At 43.9% G+C, this 14,935-nt stretch overlaps 1 protein-coding gene across 3 annotated transcripts in view; it reads right to left on the bottom strand.

The window, feature by feature from the left end:
• Positions 1–14,423, bottom strand: part of LOC100301653 (decorin) — a 28,892-nt gene extending 14,469 nt beyond the window's left edge. Inside the window, exons 1-3 of one of the 3 annotated variants that reach the window (XM_036956481.1) lie at positions 14,193–14,423; positions 8,687–8,779; positions 4,507–4,745 (exon numbers count right to left, since the gene is read on the bottom strand). In XM_036956481.1, the coding sequence (XP_036812376.1) occupies positions 4,507–4,745; positions 8,687–8,688 (241 nt within the window). In that variant the 5' untranslated portion in view covers positions 8,689–8,779; positions 14,193–14,423. 3 annotated transcript variants of the gene reach the window in all.
• Positions 14,424–14,935: the final 512 nt, after the last annotated feature.

Below are 14,935 nucleotides of genomic sequence, written 5' to 3'. Positions count from 1 at the left end.
AGAGAAACCAGAGGTTGAGATAGTACGCTCTGTTCTTGTTGAGATACTGGCACGGTAACATGACCTCTTGACAAGTGGCAGACTAGAAAAATAGGAGCTGAATGCCAACATAGTCCCTTTATTGTAGCAATTTCAATAAAAGCCAAATGAATGTGATATCAAGCATATGATTGACCTGGCCTCTCGCCCTCATGCTTTCAGCACATCCAATAATTAATTGCAACGTTTAAAAATTTCCAGCCCTGCAATCCTTTCTCTCCTTGTGAGGGGAAGGTCTGTTCAGTCATTATGGGTCTGATTGTCCCTGAGTTGAGCGTGAGTTTTCCATTACGTTGTCCATTCACAGCAGCACAGTGTAGCTACGTCTGTCAGCAACACTAGTAATGACTCAGTTCATTGGGAAAAAGAAGGGCTTCTGTCATGCACAGCACCTGTTGACACATTAAATCAAACTCTCCTAGATAGGACAGTTCAAGGCAACTGTTTTTATTTATTTACTTTTCTGCTCTTTTGCACACCAATATCTCTACCTGTACATGACCATCTGATCATTTATCACTCCAGTGTTAATCTGCAAAATTGTAATTATTCGCCTACCTCATGCCTTTTGCACACATTGTATATAGACTCCCCCTTTGTTTTCTACTGTGTTATTGACTTGTTAATTGTTTACTCCATGTGTAACTCTGTGTTGTCTGCTCATACTGCTATGCTTTATCTTGGCCAGGTCGCAGTTGTAAATGAGAACTTGTTCTCAACTAGCCTACCTGGTTAAATAAAGGTGAAAAAAAATAAATACAAATAAAAAAAAAATTATATCCCATTGACGACTGTAACATCAGCCTGTTTTTAATCTAAACCTTAATGAAACCGAGCATTTTTTTATGAAGAGTCTTGTGTTCATTAAACCTAATTTCCTAACTCAGAAAGAAAGGAACCTGTTTTGATAGTACACCACCAGGGTTGGGGAGTAGCAGATTACATGTAATCTGTTACATGTAAGGGATTACAAAAAAAAACGTTAACCGTAATCCGTTATGTTACCAGCAAAAATATAGCAATCAGATTACAGATACTTTTGAAAAAATAGATGATTACTTTGAGGATTACTTTTTAATTCAGAAAGGGTGTTTGAAAAAATAAGTATTTGACACTTCTCTGTTTTCCCAATGACATTTTAAATCAGCATTGAAAAAAGGAGCACGTTTAAATTTGTTCCACCTGAGCACAGTCAGAGACCACTATGATGACACACCAAATGTGTTTGATGGAATGAGGGAAAAGAGCAGGAATAGGCTTTTGTAGGCTACAATCCAAGCTATGTCTTCCAATGGTGCGACTGCTGTCGGCATCCAAAGATTATCCAACTTGAATAAACGCTTGGAGGTAAGGATGACAGCAGTGGTGTAGTCTACGGCGATATGGATATCACTTATTATTGATATCTACACAGCGCATTGATGTGAATCACACTGCTGCTCTCTCATTTAGCTATTTGCACCTTACGGATTGTGGTTGTTGTGGATGGCTGTTCACAAATCTAAATGTGTATTTGAACCCAATAATGTTTCAATTCAAGAAGTTTAAGCTGTCTATCAATCATTGTTTTTGAAACCAGTGAAACATGTGTTCTTGCAACAGCTGCATAGTGCAGATCCATGCTTATGGAATACATTTTTTATTTTACCTTTATTTAACTAGGAAAGTCAGTTAAAAACTCATTCTTATTATCAATGACAGCCTAGGAACAGTGGGTTAACTGCCTTGTTCAGGGGCAGAATGGCAGATTTGTACTTTGTCGGCTCAGGGACTTGAACTTGCAACCTTTCTGTTACTAGTCCAACGCTCTAACCACTAGGCTATGCTGCTGCCCCAATATATGGCTTTTATTGCTCAATCTAATTCATGCTGGAAAAAATGTATAAATCCATAGGCCTAATTGACACATGCTCAAACTTGCACACTTTTGATATACTTAAAGGGGCAGTCTGGAGTTTCTACATCCATTTGTGGACTTATAAATTATATATACAGTATGTCCATTTATTCTTGAAGAATATAACTTATAAATGCCTCATGAGCTTAGTTCAACTGTCACACTCCATGAGAATCCAGAATATACGCTTGTTTTACTCCAATGTTTGTAAACATTAAAAATGTAAACAAACACTGTATAGCCTCATAACATGGTGAAAACGTTTTTTTGGTATTAATCTAAGAGTGGTTATATCACTCCAGGCTCATCCCTCAGCTTTTAACCAAAACAGAGGCGGGGCAGACGTTTTCCTATTGTTTCATCTGTGGATTTACCCTTTAAACAGCTGCATGTTATTAAGATATCAAAGTGTCATCAACAAAAAGGTAAACAATAGGCCTATAGCTAAAAATGCAGCATATGGCATTCATTTTTCACCCGTAAATAGCACTTTTCAGTAGTGCTCAAAGCATGCCATTCCATGAACGCAGCATTTATTTTTCAACTCGAATCAACGAGCCCAATTAGTTCTCAATGACAACTAAATCATAAACAACAGAGTAGGGCTCGCTAATAAGTCCTTAGTTTTAGGGTTATGCTCAGGTAAAATAATTTGGCTAATCTATACTATCCAAGTCCTATTCTTAACGATCAAGGGGTATGACATTTATTGGAATGACTGGAATTCTGATGGACTTTAGTTTTCAATGTAAAGATATAATTGAATCATATTATTATATGTGGCAGAAAGCGATGGGTTAGAAGATGTCAACATAACCAACCCATAAAATGAAATGTAATATCCATATATGGCCTGTTATGTAAACTTTAACACTGATTTATCCTGCAACAGATGTCGTTCAATTGGTAACATACATTGTTGTCTTCTTCTAATGCCTCTTAAGGGGAAAGTCATCTAAAAGTAACAGAATGTAATCAGATTACGTTACTGAATTTGGGTAATTCAAAAGTTACGTTACTGATTACAATTTTGGAGAAGTAATTAGTAACTGTAATGGATTACATTTAGAAAGTAACCTGCCCAACCCTGTACACCACAATGCCTGTCGAGGAATTGCCAAAAGCACTTTTAAAATAAATGTACTGTAACTACGTCTGGTGAATGTCTAGACTACTAGCCTCTGCACTACTTCCCGCTTCATCTCTGCACATACACATTTGATAACTGCAGCACGCACCGCCAGCTGGACACCTGCAGAAAAAAGGCCTTGTGCTAACTTTTCCTTTATCATCCAGTTTTCTAACTGTAAAAGGGGGTGACATTGGATGGAAAGAAAACCAATCCAATCCAGCCCCCTCCCCTCCCAGGCCTGTGTGTGTGCCAGCAGGTCTGGGGAACAGATGCAGTCTCCAGGCCAGAGGGGCCGGTGCCGGAGATGAGGATCCAACTCTGGGGCTCCTGGGAGACGTTCAGCGCTATCAGGACCCAGTGAGGTAATGGAACCAGCCCTTTCCTGATCATCAGTCTCTCCATCTGTCTGTCGTAGTTGTTCTGTCTGTCTGTCTGCCTGGCTGCGTGGGTCAGTCTGTGTCTTTCTCTTCCTCCACTGAAACTCACGGTTTCTTTGATTTCCCTCCTCTCTTTCTCTGTCCCTCTCCCTCCTTCTCTTTCACAGGTCTCTGTCTCTTTCTGTCTGTTTCTTTCTTTCTTCTCTCTCTCCTCTCTGTGTATACATCCCAGTCCATCTGTACCTCTCACTCTGTCTTTGTCTGTCTCCAGTATTCCTCCCCTGCTCCTCCCTTTTAAAACAAGAGTAAAGCCCCAAAACCAACCAAACTCATAGAGAAGAGGAGTTATACAAGCTACATAAGCTACAGCCAAACAACTGGGTCAGTGACTTCCCTTGGCAGAGCAGTAGTCAGGCCAAAGCATAAGGGCGAATGAAGCAAATAAACAGGATAATCTAACAAACAATTAAGAGGATCAAGTAAATCATTTTAACTGTGTGGAAACAGAGCGCCAGGCTAATTCGTGGCAGAGTTCGTTTGCCTCCGGAGGGGATGGAGAAAGGAGCGATCTGATGGAGAAAAAAACATTGGGCTTGTTAAACCGGGGTGAGTTCGAGACTTTCCCAAGCCCCGCTAACCTTTTATATCCCTGCGTCTGCAAAAACAATTAGGAAAATTAGACAAAGGCCAAAGTCCCGGCAAAACTATGTCATCGTCGCAGAAGAGCATGACATTCGCTGCATCTGAGAGCGTTTAAAGTGGTCAGGCTGGGGCGATATTCTTTTAGGCCAAGAGCTGATGATGGGTAGATCAAACGCCAGACACTCTTTGAACATTTCTCTGAGGTCCCCAGATGGAGGGAACACCTCTTTGGGAACCAGGAAGATGTATCTTGTAAACTAAGGGACTGCCTCAGTTAGACGAGAGAGGGAGAGAAGAGCTGATGCAACATGTTGTCTGTATTACACTGACAAATTGACCTCAGCTCATGAAAACACATTGAATCACAGAAGTACATACTGTTATGATATTAAATATAATTTATTGGGAGAGTGTCTCACCTAAGTCGGAGCACTGCACCACGCGCAGGTGGCACTGGCAGCGGAAGGGGCACTTGGGTCCTTCGGGCATGGTGGGGATGTCCACGCTGGGCTCGATGGGCACCTCTGGCAAGCCAGAGCCCGCCTCATCCTCCATCATGAAGTCCAGGAAGCCCGACTGGCGGAAGGGAAGTGACCAGCACGCTGTGACCAGGAGCAGGGAGAGACAGGCTGACCTCATGGTGCCTTTGTCCTGGAGCCTAGGGGGGAGGGAAAAGGTTGTGGCTTAGAGGTTAGAACTACTGTAGAGGGGTGCATGGGTATTGGTGGGTGGTAAAGGATGGGGGCAGAGGTGAGAGGTTAAGGTGTTCTACTTTTAGCAATAAAGAAGCTTTTTTATTGTATTCCATTGTCCTCCAAGCGTTGCTGACTCTCCTCTCTCCTTCAGCTTGCTCACCAACTCAAGCACCTGGGTTCCAAAGTGAGGTGGCGGCAGTGATCCCTTCCCTAAGAGGTCAAGGATAGAAAGAGGCCAACCTTTCATTTCAAGTAAAGGGTTGTGAGGTGATGTGTGGGGGTGACAGGGTGAGAGGGCAAAGGAGAAAGGGTAAAGGTCAGAGGTAGGAGGCTATAGGCAGAAAGACCAAGCACCTGGAGTTGTTTAGGTTTGTACAGGTCAGCAGGGGGAGAATGGCCTATTTACCTAAGAAAGGTGAAAGAGGAGAGGTCAGGGCAAAGCCAAGAACATTGGGAAATGTATCAATCTGTAAAATGGAGGACCACCAAGGCTGTACCAAGTGTATGTGCACTTTCACAGGGCAGAAACAGTAAGTATGCATACATATTAACAATATATGGTAACGATTTGTGAAAAACATCTTGTCAAACCAATGACTGATTACTGTATAAAGGAAAGTCATTTGTACTTATACTGTTTTCCTTGTTTATCTCTCTCCTTTTCAAGGCCCTCTAAGACTACAGGAAACCAGCCATATGCTGTGAGAAGTCTTCCAGTCTTCTTCTCTGACCGACAAGTCATGACCGCAACGGTCATCCATTCCAGTTCATTTTTGACCCACTCAAGCCTTCTGGCCAGTCCAGTTCCACAAAACACACTCTGTCCAGTAAAACTGACCCAGTACTCCAAGCCCAGACAAACACAGCCCGATTACTGTACTGTACTTTCAGTTCTCTCCAACTGATTCAGGGTCAGTGTTATTATTCAGCTCATGATGTTTGTGGTTACACACCGGCCCTTCAATTACTTTGGGACCAAAGAGAGAAAGAGTCTGCTGGACCTTTGCATGACAGACAGATTGCTGGGTAGGTGACTGTGACTGTGTGCGTGTGCGTGTGTGTGTGCGTGTGCGTGTGTGTGCGCGGGTGTGTGTGTGTGTGCGTGTGTGTGTGTGTGTGTGTGCGTCCGGTTCTTAGGGTGGCGTCAGGTCAATGGGAACAGGATCAGGCCTTACGGCGGCTCTCTCTGAACATCCAGGGTAATTATAGGTCTAACCCACACTACAGCCATCACACATACAGACAGAGCTACATTACAGCACTCAATGGGAACAGAGTTCTCCGAGCATACTGTATCACCGTTGGGATCAATCTCATGAAAAAAAAATGATGAAAAAATGGATGGGTTGATGGATTGAAATGGAATGGATTCCAACTGTGTGGCATTTGCCTCTGCTCATCGTAATATGGGTGGACGAAAAAAACTAAGATTCAATTGGATTTTATTGTAACTCTGTGACTTTGACTTCTATTTTCCATGGAGGACTGAGCCGTAACCTATGGAAACATGTTATTAAGTAGCCTTGCACGAGCCTTGGCTTATTCGAGCTGGAACAACTCATAGGGCAGGAGCCATTCTCCTGTTTCTGTAACATGAGGCAGCTTAATGTACAAGTACACTCCCTGGACAGGATGCTAGTCTATCACAGGGCCTTACCTCCAATCTATCTCCTTAACGCTGAGTGTCAAGCGAGACAAATCAGGTCCTGTTTTTAGTCTTTGTTATGACTCAGCCAGGGATTGAACTCACAACCTTCCAATCTCAGGGTGGACTCTAACCACAAGGCCACTGAGTTGGAAACATGTGCCATGCGGAAATGTGTTGAAACTCTGAGATAAAACAGATCCAATCTTAGCTGAACTGTAGAGCACAAGAACATGTTGGTCCAATCTCTTTGAACAGGGCAAATCTTGGCTCTTAGATAAGTTTAACTTATCTATAAGTCATACTGACTAGGGGAATCCATAATGCCTGTTAGTTGTCTTGCCAAGATGGTTAGTCTTTTTAAACCTCCATTGGTCTGAGAGAAGGAAACCAAAGAGATAGTAGGAAGGAATGCTGTACTGATTTGCATAAGGGTCATTCCACGAAAATAGTGAATTTTAAAAGCCTGTTCTATTAAATCAAAATTCAATAAATCCATTTTTTTATATGGATAAAGACTTGCTAAAGTGCAAAAATTCTGCATTTTGACATGTCGACCCTGTTACCCATAGATGGACAGGCTAGAAATGTTACAACAATTGATTTTGTTTTATGATTGCCACTCCCTGTTGCACACGACACACTTCCATTCCCCCTGTCACAAGGGGATTTATGGCTGATTTAAGATGAAATCACACGTTTAAAAAAAAAAGTTACACTGAGAAGGCACTGAATTGGTGGAACGACCCGTATAGTCCTTGACCCCTAAGCATTGATCCTGATCTCCTCAGTGTTTGGACATTAGCCATTGCTGGAGGTACATGCAGGCAGGCACACACACGTACACACGCACACACAGAGGAATTCACATTAAAAGCAGCCTCCTGTGTGTCCTCCCATTTCTAGGTGATAATAAACATTCCTGAGGCGTATTAAAACAAAGCAGAGCAGGAGGGAAGAGATACCAATCTCCTTGAAGAGGGAGATCTGTCAGTCATGTTTTTATTAAACACTATAAGACCGCTAATGAACTCCTATACTGGAACATCAGCAACAACTGTATAATACGGCCTGCTGATTGGTTGGTAATATGCTAACCCAACAACGCCACATCCAATGTGGTGCTAGTAATGATCAAAACTGACATGCATGTCTAGGTTAGTTTATTTCATGTGTACAGGCATAGTACGATAAGGATTTGACACAATTGTGAGACAAATGTGAATAAGGAAACGTTGGAAGCTTGCAAACCATGCAAACCATGCAAACCATGCAAACCATGCAAATCATGCAAACCATGCCAATCAAGATCTTGATTCCAGTCCATTTAGTAGTAAGGTGCAGTAGCCTAACTGCAATGAATGCATTTCCTTTCTCTAAATAATCTGTATTCTAGAGAGGCTGAGCGATGCCACGAGACCCAGCAATGCAATAGGCAGTTCATCACAGTTTGGTTGAATCTGTGCAGGCAGACACATCCCATTAGACGTCCCACCGACCCCCAGGCATTGGCTCTTTCATCAGTAGTTTCCTGAAAGATATCCAGGAGAGAGGAGGGGAGAGGAGAGAGGGTGGAGGTACAGCTTCACAAGCATAAAGAACTGATCTGGCGAGGCCCCCATGGTGCATCTGGAGCATCCATTGGTTAGATCACAGACGGCCCTAAAAAAACATGCTTCGAAGTGCAAGTCTGTGTGTGAACCTAGAGGGCTTTGTCCACGGCACGCCACGACACGACAGAGCCGATCCTCTGCTAAACCATTTTAAAAAACCTGCCACCGTCAGCACTTTGACTGGTCCTCTATCCCATCAATCTCCCATCTTCAGACAACTGCTTGGCAATGCCTATTGGGCCAGCAAGGCCTTTTTTCTCTCTCTCTCTCTCTCTCTCTCTCTCTCTCTCTCTCTCTCTCTCTCTCTCTCTCTCTCTCTCTCTCTCTCTCTCTCTCTCTCTCTCTCTCTCTCTCTCTCTCTCTCTCTCTCTCTCTCTCTCTCTCTCTCTCTCTCTCTCTCTCTCTCTCTCTCTCTCTCTCTCTCTCTCTCTCTCTCTCTCTCTCTCTCTCTCTCTCTCTCTCTCTCTCTCTCTCTCTCTCTCTCTCTCTCTCTCTCTCTCTCTCTCTGATGTTTTGTTTAGGCGGATCTTTTGAATGAGTTCTCAGTGTACTTCTAACGACTTTACACTGTTTGTTGACAGCTGTATATGAAAGGCTTTGAGAGGGCTGAGGTGCACAATGCAAAGTGTGTGAGTGAAGGCCTTACATGGGTTCAGTCCGTGTCTAGGTATCTAGACCACACAGCGTTGTAGTTGACCCTGCTGTAGGGTAACGTCTCCGGGAAGCAGTTGTCAGGGATCTAAGGACCATTGGATATAGTTGGTTAAATAGCTAACAAAATAGCTACCCGAACTGTCTGCGTTGACCCTTTTTTGTCTCTGCTACTGTTGATTATCTGTCACTTTATTCCTAGTCACATGTACATATCTACGTCAATTACCTCGTACCCCTGCACATCCACTTGGTAATGGTACCTCGTGTATGTAGCCAAGTTATCGTTACTCATTGTGTATTTATTATTACTTTTATTAATACATTTGATTACTTTTCTATAATTTCTCTATTTTCTTTCCCTCTGCAATGTTGGGAAGGGCCCACAAGTAAGCATTTCACTGTTAGTCTACACCTGTTGTTTACGAAGCATGTGATGAATAAAATGTGATTTGATATGATCGTGGTTATTTTACTAGTGTATACTGCAGAGTAAAACTTGTATTTGACATCGATGTGAATTATTGTACTGGATATTGTTTGATGGCTTAGGGAACTTGAATGGGCGGTACAGTGTCGTACATTACAGTGTGGTTTACCACTCATGTTGAGTTTGTCTCGTTGATGTACTGGGCAATGCCCACCAAGATGCTTTTGCACATTCGCACGTTTGTTGAACTCTCTCACCATTCGTGCTGTTCCTCTGATGCCCCCCCCCCACCAAATCACGTCAGAGCCATCTTTTGGTCTGCCTGTTACAGTAGCAAAGGCAACAGGGCCAGATACTGTTCATATGCACTCTAGTGGACCTAACCTATCAATTATTTGTCTTTTAATGAGGTGACAATTAGTGGACGTTAGTCAACATCACCGTGATTACTAGAACCAGATTGATTAGCGATACCATTGACAACAAACACGTAAATAGCGACACAATGACGTCTATCCGGAGAAGATTTGATGGTCAACTATAAACTGGCACATATTACGGGGTCCAATTGAATCTACAGAGTTTTAGTGGTTATTCTCCAGCCTTCAAAGTTTGTGTCCTCGATAAAATGTGTAAAAGGAGGTGTGTCTTCATACTATGTGTGTGTGTGTATGTGTCTTCATACTATGTGTGTGTGTGTGTGTGTGTGTGTGTGTGTGTGTGTGTGTGTGTGTGTGTGTGTGTCTGACTGCCTGTGTTCAATAATCGAAAGGTGGAAAGGTAGGAGCAGTCAAAAGACACCCTTTCATTCCTCCTCCTCCTCCTCCTCATCTTCCTCCTCTCATTCTCTGTAAGGCCTGAGGGCTGTGTTTTGTCAGAGCAAGTCTGATCATTCTCTCTGAGCGGAGGGGTGGGGGTTGACACTTCCTTTCGTTGCAGCAGCCTTGTCAACCCCCCTCCCTCCCTCTCATCTTCCCTCCCTCTCCACTTTCTGCAAAAATCTGGACACACTTCTGACAAGTCTCAGGCAGGAAGCAGATTACAGTAGAGACACCATGTAACATATCTGTCTCATTATTCTCTCTCTCTCTCTCTCTCTCTCTCTCTCTCTCTCTCTCTCTCTCTCTCTCTCTCTCTCTCTCTCTCTCTCTCTCTCTCTCTCTCTCTCTCTCTCTCTCTCTCTCTCTCTCTCTCTCTCTCTCTCTCTCTCTCTCTCTCTCTCTCTCTCTCTCTCTCTCTCTCTCTCTCTCTCTCTCTCTCTCTCTCTCTCTCTCTCTCTCTCTCTCTCCCTCTGTCTCTCTCTCCCTCTGTCTCTCTCTCCCTCTGTCTCTCTCTCTCTCTTGGACACCATTCAGCTGTATTCCATCCATGCCACATGTACAGTATGTAGGTCATCAACCCATGCTCATACCTTTCCAAATTTGTGCAGCATTTGCGAATCTGAGTGACTGACAGGAGACAGATCTCAAGACAACAATTCAAATCCTCCTACCCCCTACCACTACCTCAACCCTCCATGACTCCATTCTACTCCAACTCTCCTTGACCAGGTTCTCAGGCTTCTGCCTCCAGAGGGCCTGTCAGTAATGAATCCATGGGAGGTATTTACAAGGCTATGACATGTCTGAAACATGTGTGCCCCCTTTAAACCCATCAACAACTCAACGTGTCAACCCCTCCCCAACCAGATGCAGATACCCAGACAGTTTTAACAATTTCCAGTCCTCAAGAGCTCAAGACTCTGTCTGCGTGATTCGTCTGCCTCCATATTGAAATCCTACTAACGGGTCTCCATTTGTCATTGTTTTTTCCCTAAAGACATTTCCAAAGGCATCTGAGTTCAAGAGAGTTTATCTATATGGGGAGAAAAACGGAGATCCATCCAAGAAATAACTTCTATGTCTAATGGTGGGCAGATTGGGCACACAGATATTATACCAGCGCTTTGTCAACAGGAAATGCCTGCACCACTAACCCCTTCAGTGGTCACAATAGTTCCCTAACAGAGTGACTTCCCCACGTCAAACCCAGAAACTCTCTCTGGATCCGTAGCAAGACCAACGTCTGCGAGCATTGCATTTCTTTGGGATTTGGGAGAACTCCAAAGACATTCAGAATTTGGGTCATAAAAACACATATATCGTTGACAGACCGCAGAAAGCCCTGAAGCGTCTGTGCTGTTTTGGACCATTGTAGGAGAAAGCCAGTGAATGTTTACACCGCGTTTGAATCTTTCATTGTGAAGTATTGTATGGCTGACATTTATATATCCATGCTTGTATTATCTACAGCTTGTATTATCTACAGCCTGTATTATCTACAGCTTGTATTATCTACAGCCTGTATTATCTACAGCCTGTATTATCTACAGCCTGTATTATCTACAGCCTGTATTATCTACAGCCTGTATTATCTACAGCTTGTATTATCTACAGCCTGTATTATCTACAGCTTGTATTATCTACAGCCTGTATTGAACAGATGTGAACATCTACTCCTTTTCTCTCTCTTGTCCCTCTCCCTTCATCTCCCATAGATTAAGACATTTCTTCTTTAACCCTTTGGCAGTCCCATTTCCTTTTTGGAAAGAGCACTACTGGAGAATGGAACTTTATATTATTCCAATGAGGGAAAAAATCATTTGTGGCTAACGTCCATCTTTCAGTTTATTGTTCTCTCTCGACCTGGACAGACGGGAAAATGTGGCCCCTGGGCTCAACCCTGGGCCTCGCCTCTAAAGACCCATGTCTTACTTTTCTAATACAGAGCTACCCAAACTATACCGTACAAGTTAGTCCCAACAAACGAGACTTCAACATCAACGACTACATCAACATGCCACAACATGTTTAGGTTGAGGTTGTGGAGAGCACTAGGGGTGGACTAGGAAAACAAGTCCTGTCCATCCTCCAACTCATAATCCCTTCCTCTCCACTCTGTTCTCCAACTCATAATCCCTTCCTCTCCACTCTGTTCTCCAACTCATAATCCCTTCCTCTCCACTCTGTTCTCCAACTCATAATCCCTTCCTCTCCACTCTGTTCTCCAACTCATAATCCCTTCCTCTCCACTCTGTTCTCCAACTCATAATCCCTTCCTCTCCACTCTGTTCTCCAACTCATAATCCCTTCCTCTCCACTCTGTTCTCCAACTCATAATCCCTTCCTCTCCACTCTGTTCTCCAACTCATAATCCCTTCCTCTCCACTCTGTTCTCCAACTCATAATCCCTTCCTCTCCACTCTGTTCTCCAACTCATAATCCCTTCCTCTCCACTCTGTTCTCCAACTCATATTCCCTTCCTCTCCAACTCATATTCCCTTCCTCTCCACTCTGTTCTCCAACTCATAATCCCTTCCTCTCCACTCTGTTCTCCAACTCATAATCCCTTCCTCTCCACTCTGTTCTCCAACTCATAATCCCTTCCTCTCCACTCTGTTCTCCAACTCATAATCCCTTCCTCTCCACTCTGTTCTCCAACACCAGTTCAGCCCCGTAAAAAAAACCTCCCTCTGTGTTGGAGGATGTTGGCTATTAGCTGGGAGTTTTGTGGTGTCTTGCAGGGAAGCCATCAGTCAGATCTCTCTGTGATAGAGGAAGCTGTACTGATTAATAAGGCTTTGGGTTGCCAGGTACTGCTTTTTCTTTCCCCCTTTCTTCAACTTCAAAGCAGGTCCTCCCTTTAATTTTGGTTGCCCCGGGCGATTTGGGTCTGCAGCGCTTCCATCAAAGCAGAGTGGTCACGAGGTGGGCCGAAACGGTGCGTTAACGTTGATGTGAAACAGAACAGCAGTACAACAAGTCAAATAAACCATTTCAGATCGATTTGTTTCAGTCTAAAATGCCCTGGATGGGTTCATTCTGGCTTGAACTGCTGCAAGTGAAATGTCATGGCTTGAGGCAATACAAAGAAATCCTTGTTGTTGTTGTTGTGTTTTTATTTCGCTTGTAGGATCTCCAAGTGCCAGAGGGAGAGTACAAAAGAGAGAAAGCAATGCATTAAAGTGCTACAACTGAAGAAAAGGACACTGGTAAACTTAATGGGTTTTCCACCAGGGCCAGTTACTGACAAGAGAGGAGAGAAAACTCTCCAGGGACTTCACATCAAAGAAACCTCTTCTCCTTCGCTCTATTCCTCTGCCCACAACACCTCTGAATGCATGTAAAGCCATAAACAAACACACTGGACAGTTTGATGTAAGGGAAAACCACATGTACAACCACAAGCCAACTAACTGACAAAACAGCTCACTTGCTCAAGTGCCTTGAGGGGTAAAAAACTAAAATCCGCTAGCCAAGGGATAAACCAATAAAGTCAAGGAAAGATAACATGGTATCCTCTTTTGGATAAATAGGGTAGGGTTTTCTCATACATTGGCATGGGAGTGAAGTGCTAGCATCAACAGTAGCACCACACCCCCTCCCTATAGCTGGTGCTGTCTTCATCATTCTGTAGGCTATCACATGGTCTGGTATGGGAATGATTAGCTATGGTCTCTCCTCCCTAAGCCAGTCCTGTTGTGAGACTAAGACCTGGCCACGCATCCAGTTTAGAGGGAGCGAGCACACACACACACACACACACACACACACACACACACACACACACACACACACACACACACACACACACACACACACACACACACACAGAAAACAAGTTTGCAATATCATGCACAAACGCATCACTTTCATGATATGCCTGGTATGACTCATGTCGTACATTCTAATTGAATGTATGTGCAAAAGCATTGAAATGAACAACCGTTCATGACCAGTTCAACCACCAAACCACTGCACACAGAGTTAAGGAATGAAGGAACATCAAAAGAGCATCCACATCACAGAACCTACCAAGCCATTAGAAAACCTCAAACCACAAGCACGGCATCACCATTTTACTAACCAAGTCTGCACGTTTGGGACCCCCGAAACACAATAACCCCAAATCCCTTTTAACAACTCCCCTCACAATCCCCCTCTCTTCCCACACTCCCCAGGCCTATAATCCAGTCTTTCCCAAGTTTCCCCCCCAAGATCCATCCCCTCTATCTACCAGTGTGTTATCCTACCTGTGCTCTTTAGAATCGTGGGAGAGCGAGCGAGAGAGTTAGAGTGCGCCGAGGTCAGATGGTCTTCCTTCCAAATATCCAGTTGGGGCTATAGGCTGAATCACTGTGAGCCTTCTGCACTGTGCTGCAAGGGGCCGAGCGATAATTGCACTGAGAGCGCGCGCAGCCAAGACCAAGCAGGTGTGCTCTGTCACGGCCGAAGGGGAGGAGGAAGGGGCTGAGAGAGGAAGAGAGAGAGGGAGGGAGCTCTGTTAAATTGAGACACTTGGTGGAGAGATCTTCCCCCAGCAAAAGAGAGAGAGAGAGAGAGAGAGAGAGAGAGAGAGAGAGAGCGATGCAAAAACAGCTGGAAATAGAGGGAGAGAAAAGAGAATTAAAAAATGAACAGTCACAGAGCGATGGAGACAAGAAGAGGAGAGTGGAGGGAAGAAAGGAGGGAGAGAGAGAAATGGAGGGCAGAGTTAAGGCAATAAGCAGTGACTAGGCTGGCAGGCTCCCATTCAGTACCATCTGGTAATGATAGGTCCTCCAGAGCTCAGTTCAAAAACGCCAGCTACTCTCTGCCTTTCTCTCACTAATGTTCTTTCTTCCATTTTTCTCCCTCTCCCTCTCTCTTTACTTTGGTGAAATTCAAACTAATTTAACACAGCCGACTACCCCTCTGCCTTTGTTAAATCCCGCACAAGCATTCAGTCCCCCCTCTGCCTTCACCCCCATCTCTTGATTGGGTCGGTTTACTAATT

This window comes from Oncorhynchus mykiss, chromosome 21 (assembly GCF_013265735.2).
Source record: "Oncorhynchus mykiss isolate Arlee chromosome 21, USDA_OmykA_1.1, whole genome shotgun sequence".
Lineage (NCBI taxonomy): Eukaryota > Metazoa > Chordata > Actinopteri > Salmoniformes > Salmonidae > Oncorhynchus > Oncorhynchus mykiss.
This window is presented reverse-complemented; position numbering and strand designations above follow the sequence as displayed.